At 43.7% G+C, this 7,459-nt stretch overlaps 1 protein-coding gene across 1 annotated transcript in view; it reads left to right on the forward strand.

Annotated features, from left to right (window-relative positions):
* The window catches only part of SPG21 (spastic paraplegia 21 (autosomal recessive, Mast syndrome)), a 27,773-nt gene continuing 20,314 nt past the window's right edge, over window positions 1-7,459 (forward strand). Inside the window, exons 1-3 of the mRNA XM_011940401.1 lie at window positions 1-187; window positions 1,541-1,630; window positions 5,178-5,264. Coding sequence (XP_011795791.1) covers window positions 5,202-5,264 — 63 coding nt within the window. The 5' untranslated portion in view covers window positions 1-187; window positions 1,541-1,630; window positions 5,178-5,201. The remainder of the gene's footprint in view (window positions 188-1,540; window positions 1,631-5,177; window positions 5,265-7,459) is intronic.

The following is a 7,459-nucleotide window of genomic DNA, read 5'->3' on the forward strand; positions in this document are numbered from 1 at the left end:
TTCACCGTGTTAGCCAGGATGGTCTCGATCTCCTGACCTCGTGATCCGCCCGCCTCGACCTCCCAAAGTGCTGGGATTACAGGCGTGAGCCACCGCACCCAGCCACTGAGGAGTAACTTAATAAGCTGTGTCCAAATTCCAAAAGCTTTTATACCAAGAGCGTGAGAAGAGATGTCACAGATATCAGGTAGGCAGCTTTTCCTCCTGTAAGGTTTAGAGATAATGCAATGAAGAAAAGAGGGATAGCTCCTCCCCTGCAGAGATCTAAGAAAAGGATGGCTGTGTACTTCTGTGGTGAGGGATGGACAGGTGCATTAAAAAGCCAGTTGCATCGCCCAGAGACTCTCAGCTTCCAATATTTTGTCATGGCTAATATTTATAATCACGGATTGTCCATAATGCATGTCAACTATAGATTGAAATAAAGTAGCAGAAACCTCTGACTAGTTATGCTGGTTATGTGACTTAAACATTGATAAAGGTGATTTTGTTGACTTTAAAGTGGCAGGTTCTGTTGAAGCCCTGAGCGATAGGGGCATAGTCACAACTGGCAGGTTTTTTTGTTTGTTTGTTTGTTTTTTGAGACAGAGTCTCACTCTGTCACTCACCCAGGCTGGAGTGCAGTGGTGCAATCTCAGCTCACTGCAACCTCCGCCACGCAGGTTCAAGCTCTCCTGCCTTAGCCTCCTAAGTAGCTGGGATTACAGGCGCCCATCACCACGCCCAGCTAATTTGTTTTTGTTGTTGTTTTGTTTGTTTTTTTGAGATGGAATTTCGCTCTTGTTGCCCAGGCAGGAGTGCAATGATGCGATCTTGGCTCACCGCAACCTCTGCCTCCCGGGTTCAAGTGATTCTTCTGCCTCAGCTTCCTGCTTAGCTGGGATTACAGGGATGTGCCACCAAGCCCGGCTAATTTTGTGTTTTTAGTAGAGATGGGGCTGCACCATGTTGGCCAGGCTGGTCTCGAACTCCTGACCTCAGGTGATCCACGCCCCCCTCCCCCCAGCCTCCCAAAGTGCTGGGATTATAGGTGTGAGCCACCGCACCCAGCCACAACTGGCAGTTTTTATTGTCCAGCAGCACAAGGGCCAGAGAAGACGGAGTCCACAGCACACCCTGAAGAGGGGTTTCCTTAGGCAAGATTGAGGCTAATATTGTGGCCCTTTTCCCACCAGCATGAACAGGTGCTTTTGTTTTTGTGAGGAACAAAATCATGAGAGATCAAATCAGTTTTGAGCTCATGGTCTACATTCTTTCTTATTCAGTACTGACCAGTTTGGTCACAATCTCAGTTAACCTTTGCCATATACAGAATATTCCTGTTATGACTTGGAAAAGTATACCCCCTTGGTGGATGAAAGAGAGCTAGGAGAACAAACTTTCCTATTCATACCACTCACAGCTGCTTTCCCTTTGCAGCAGTGATCTTTTTTTCCTTAGACGTCAGTTGGTCAGATGCAACATTTGGTATCCATTTTACCTTTCGTGTACTGCCAAACTAGCACAAGTGTTAAAATTACTTGTCTCTACAAAAATTTAGTCACAGCGGAGTGGAATCTCTCCATCTTGTAAGATTACTTTTAACACGTTGGCGTAGTGAAGTGGTTGTGAATTATTCTGAAGACTGTTGGTAAGGAACATCTTTCTATTTACTGCTATGGGAAAGAAGAGGATGACCGCGTGAATATGTGTGCCTGTGTATGTGTATCTGTATGGTGGTTTGGTTTGTGCATTACAACTGATTCCAAAGCTATGAATGTTTTATTTTTATCCCATTTTGTGACTCTAGAAGCACACTTTCTGGCTTTAGTTAGCTAAGGTGTTTTATAAATCTGTTAAGTAGATGTTATTTGTTAAACATGTTTTTTATTTTCCCTCCTTTAGAGTAGATTGTTTCTAATAATGCAATACTAGGAAATGTCTCCATTAAGAAGTATTTAGATGATATAGGAGTATTTCAAGTCTGTCCAGGTAGAAAATATTCCAGAATTAAGTATATGTGCTAGTTGCTTTCAATTAAAAGTTATAATCAGCTTAGAGAAAGCCTATACTTAAAATGGCTTAGTTTTTTTTTTTTTTTTTTTTTTTGAGACGGACTCTCACTCTGTCATCCAGGCTGGAGTGCAATCTTGGCTCACTGCAACCTCTGCCTCCTGGGTTCAAGCGATTCTCCTGCCTCAGCCTCACGAGTAGTTGGGATTATAGGCGGCCACTGCCATGCCTGGCTAATTTTTTTTGTATTTTTAGTAGAGAAGAGGTTTCGCCATGTTGGTCAGACTGGTCTTGAACTCCTGATCTCAGGTGATCCAGCTGCCTCAGCCTCCCAAAATGCTGGGATTACAGGCGTGAGCCACCGCGCCTGGCAAAACTTTTTAACATATTAATTTTTTTTTGTTTTTTTGAGATGGAGTCTTGCTTTGTCACCCAGGCTGGAGTGCAGTGGAACGATCTTGGCTCACCGCAACCTCTGCCTCCTGGGTTCAAGTGATTCTCCTGCCTCAGCCTCCCAAGTAGCTGGGACTACAGGTGCGTGCCACCACACCAGACTAATTTTTGTATTTTTAGTAGAGACGGGGTTTCACTATCTTGGCCAGGCTGGTCTTGAACTCCTGACCTCCTGATCCGCCCACCTCAGCCTCCCAAAATGCTGGGATTACAGGCGTGAGCCACTGTGCCTGGCCTTAACATATTAATATTTAAGATAAAATGGATATACAAAGAATTATTTTCTTTATTTCAGTATGAGTAACTATCTGTGCACACTAAGTTTCAGTGTAAGACTGGATGATGATTTTCTTAGTACTTTGAAGCAACTTATGATTTTAACAGACTTCTCTAAAATTACCATCTTAGCTTTGAGAGGCGAGACCATTATCACAATGTCAAGGTTGTAAATCAAGTTTAGTGTTGGAATGTCTACATCTGCTGTCTCCTTGGGGTTCAGCTTAGTACGTCTCCAAGGTCACAGTTGAGTCTACTGAGGGCTCTGTGTTCCTGAGGGAGCAGATCTCGAGGGCCACCAAGGAAGAGTTCCATTGAGTTTAGAATCCCTGTTCCTTGCCAGTCCAGAGAACTCCCTCTAAAACAACAGTTCAGAGTCAGCCCGGGAGTTAGGTCCTGGAGTCTCAACCTCATGTTAGCCGTGCTACGATCAAGGCTTGCTCTTGAGGTAGAGGAAGTGGTACAAAGCAAATATTTGAATTCTTCCTGGTGGAATTTCCTCACTTGGCAATAAGAATCTGCAATAGGGAACTATAATTTCAGTTTCCTGTTATGACATAGCACAGATGCCTGAGCAAAGAGGGGCAGCCTTTTAGTTGAGGATGTTCAGCTAGACCAAAGCTCACAGATGCCAGGGTTAGGATGGCCCAGTTCATTCTTCTTAGAATGTAGTTATTCATTTCATCAACAGATAATGCCTGCTATGTGCCAAGCACTGATCTGAGCTTTGGGGACACAGTGGTAACATAGTCATAGATGAGAAAACAAACTCCAAAAGGATCAAGACTTATCTAAGATCACAGAGCTATGAAAACCAGAAGTCACTAAGCTCACAACAAAAGACTACACATTTTTTCCCAAAGGCGAATGTTTCATTTTGTTGCTACTTATAGTGCCTTCAGGTTTACATTATAGATCTTTCAGAGGACCTTGTGTAACTTTTAATCATGTCCATATGAGTGACAAATTTGTCTGTATTTTGTATTAAGAACTACATGTAGGCCAGGCACGGTGGCTCATGCCTGTAATCCCAGCACTTTGGGAGGCCGAGGCGGGTGGATGACGAGGTCAGGAGCTCAAGACCAGCCTGGCCAAGATGGTGAAACCCTGTCTCTACTAAAAGTACAAAAAATTAGCCGAGCACGGTGGCAAGAGCCTTTAATCCCAGCCACTCGGGAGGCTGAGGCAGGAGAATCTCTTGAACTCGGAGGGTGGAGGTTGCAGTGAGCCAAGATTGCGCCACTGCACTCCAGCCTGGGCGACAGAGTGAGACTCTGTCTCAAAAAAAAAGAGAAGGAACTACATGTGAATTTCTGGTTATGTGCAATTACAGTTAGATTTATGGTGTATTGTGAATTTATCAGGAAGCAGGCTTAATTTAAACTTCTTTCTCTAGGCTGGGTGCGGTGGCTCACACCTGTAATCCCAGCACTTTGGGAGGTGAGATGGGAGGATTGCTTGAGCCCAGGAATTCGAGACCAGTGTGGGCAATATAGGGAGGCCCCCATCCCTACAAAAAATACAAATTTCGCCTGTCATGATGGTGTGCGCCCATTGTCTCAGCTACTCAGGAGGCTGAGGTTGGGATAATCGCTTGAGCCTCAGAGGTCAAGGCTGCAGTGAGCTGTGATTGTGCCACTGAACTGCAGCCTGGACAACAGAGCAAGACTCTGTCTCAAAAATTAAAAAAGTCAAAAAACATCAACTCCTTTCTCTAGCATGGACTATCCCTATAATCATACAGGAGCATCTTTATTAAAGGGATTCTTAAGGTAATGTCAAAAGATAGCAGATGGTATTGCAGTTGAGAACTAAGGCAGGAAGTATGGTGTCAGAAAAGGCTGTCCCACATCTGGTCCTAGCATTGCCATGTGATCTCGGGTAAGTCATTTAAATTTTCTAGACCAGATTCCTTTTCTGGAAGAACTAAGAGCGTTGGAATAATTTCTTTAAAAGCTCTTCCGGTAGCCCGGCACGGTGGCTCACTCCTGTAATCCCAGCACTTTAAGAGGCTGAGGGGGTGGATCACCTGAGGTCAGGAGTTTGAGACCAGCCTGGCCAACATGGTAAACCCCCATCTCTACTAAAAATACAAAAATTAGTTGGCTGTGGTGGTGGGCACCTGTAGTCCCAGATACTCAGGAGGCTGAGGCAGGAGAATCACTTGAATCCCAGGAGGTGGAGGATGCAGTGAGCCGAGATCGTACCACTGCACTCCAGCCTGGGCAACAAGAGTGAGACTGTCTCAAAAAAAAAAAAAAAAAACGCCCTTCTGATTCTGTGATTGTAGTATTTCACCAAATTGTTTTTCTGTACTTTGAGTATATACTGAAAAATAGCCAGTTTCCTTGGTTTTCTTCTTTAAAATATTGTTGATATAGCTAAATCAGACTCTACATTTAGTTCTGATGTAAACATGAATTCTTGACATGAAATATCACATGCTTTTATTTCAGGATTAACCTCCATTTCAGCTAATCATGGGAGAGATTAAAGTCTCTCCTGATTATAATTGGTTTAGAGGTACAGTTCCCCTTAAAAAGGTATGTATGGTTTTACTATACCTCTTATTTGCAAAATCTTGTATTGTTTTTGTGTGTGATTTAGATGTCACGTCTTAGTAGTGAGAGTAAAGGTTACTGCCAAGTATCATGACTCTGGGTTGCAGAGGATGAAGTTCACCCTTTCCCTGTCACGTACAGTCAACTTTTGAGACTCATTTTAGAGTGAAAGCAGGTATAACTGTACTCGTTTTTATTTATTTATTATTTGTTTATTTTTATTTATTTTTGAGATGGAGTCTCGCTCTGCCGCCCAGACTGGAGTGCAGTGTACTGCGTGATATTAGCTCACTGCAACCTCTGCTTCCCAGGTTCAAGCGATTCTCCTGCCTCAGTCTCCCAAGTAGCTGGAATTACAGGCATGCGCTGCCACACTCAGCTAATTTTGTATTTTTAGGAGAGGCAGAATTTCACCATGTTGGCCAGGCTGGTGTCGAACTCCTGACCACAACTCCTCCACCCACCACCCGCCTTGGCCTCCCAAAGTGCTGAGATTACAGGCGTGAGCCACCGTGCCCAGCCTGTACTCATTTTTTACAATTGCTTTTACATATACAAGCAAGCAGGTATGTATGTACTCTTCTATATAGTTTAGTGGAAAGTTTATAGCAACTATATAGTAAGTACAGTCAGATTATATTCCTGTTCCTCAGATTTAAGAATGGGGTCACATTATAGAGCTTCTGTTTGCAATGACATACTCATTCTGCCACAGTCATCTTCTGGAAGCTTTATTTTCCTGGGATGTTTGAAAGTCCTAAATACTTATATTGCCATTGAGTATTGACTCTGCTTCCCAAATTAATCCGAGTTTGGGGATCACACCGGACAAAGGCAATTCAAGTCACTGAGTAGAGTAAAACCTTTGCTGATTCTCTTGCAGAAGTGTTAGAATCCAGTGATCTTAAGATCTTTTGCAGCTGTTTGTGATGGCTCATGCCTGTAATCCTAGCACTTTAGAGACCTAGGAGGATCACCTGAGGCCAGGAGTTTGAGACCAGCCTGGGCAACATAGTGAAACCCTGTCTCTATAAAAAGAAAAAATTAGCCAGGTGTGGTGCTATGCACCTATAATCCCAGCATTTGGAAGGCGGAGGCAGGAGGATTGTTTGAGCCTAGGAATTTGAGATCAGCCTGGGCAATGTGACGTGACCCTTTCTCTACAAAAACTAGAAAAAATTAACTGGGCGTGTTGGTGCACGCCTATAGTCCCAGATACTCAGGAGGCTGAGATGGGAGGATTGCTTAAGCCCAGGAAGTCAAGGCTGCAGTAAGCTGTGAGTGTGCCACTGTACTCCAGCCTGGGTGACAGAGCTAGACCCTATCTCAAAAAAAAAAAAAAAAAAAAAGGCAAAAAAGTGAGTGGCAAAATATACAGGGCAAAAACACGAGCATGAGATACATTATCACCATCTGTGACCTACGGAAGTCCAAAGGGGAACTGTTAGGCCTCTGTGGACTTTGCCTTGCTCCATTTGTCTGCTCCTAGTGATGCCAGTGAGTGACCCTGGTTAGTGTGCTGCCATGCACACAGTGACACTGTGGAGTCCATAGCCCTGCTAGTGAGGAGCTCTCAGAAAACAGAGCCTGGAGGCCTTGAGTTTTTTAATATAAAAGTAGAACAAATACTGATTTGCATTGTCAAATGTTCAAGCAGTTAATGTACTTTTCTAAATACCACCAAAAGTCAGAGAAAACAAAAATTAAACTAGGATGCAGTGAATAATAATAACTAATACTTCTAGGACACAACATTCGCCAGACTCTGCTGAGCACTTGACTTGCCTCAGCTTGCCTTTTTTTATCTTTCCTTTTTCTTATTTTTTTAAAGAGAGAAGATCTCTCCCTCTGTTGCTCAGGCTGGAGTGTTGTTGTAATTTTATTTATTTATTTATTTATTTATTTATTTATTTTAAAGAGACAGGATCTGGGCTGGGCACAATGGCTCACGCCTGTAATCCCAGCACTTTGGGAGGCCAAGGCAGGTGGAGCATGAGGTCAGGAGTTCAAGACCAGCCTGACCAATATGGTGAAACCCCGTCTCAACTAGAAGTACAAAAAATTAGCTGGGCATGGGAGCACGTGCCTGTAATCCCAGCTACTTGGGAGGCTGAGGCAGGAGAATTGCTTGAACCTGGGAGGCAGAGGTTGCAGTGAGCCGAGATCATGCCACTGCA

This window comes from Colobus angolensis, unplaced genomic scaffold, assembly GCF_000951035.1.
Source record: "Colobus angolensis palliatus isolate OR3802 unplaced genomic scaffold, Cang.pa_1.0 Scaffold19, whole genome shotgun sequence".
In the NCBI taxonomy this organism is placed as follows: Eukaryota; Metazoa; Chordata; class Mammalia; order Primates; family Cercopithecidae; genus Colobus; species Colobus angolensis.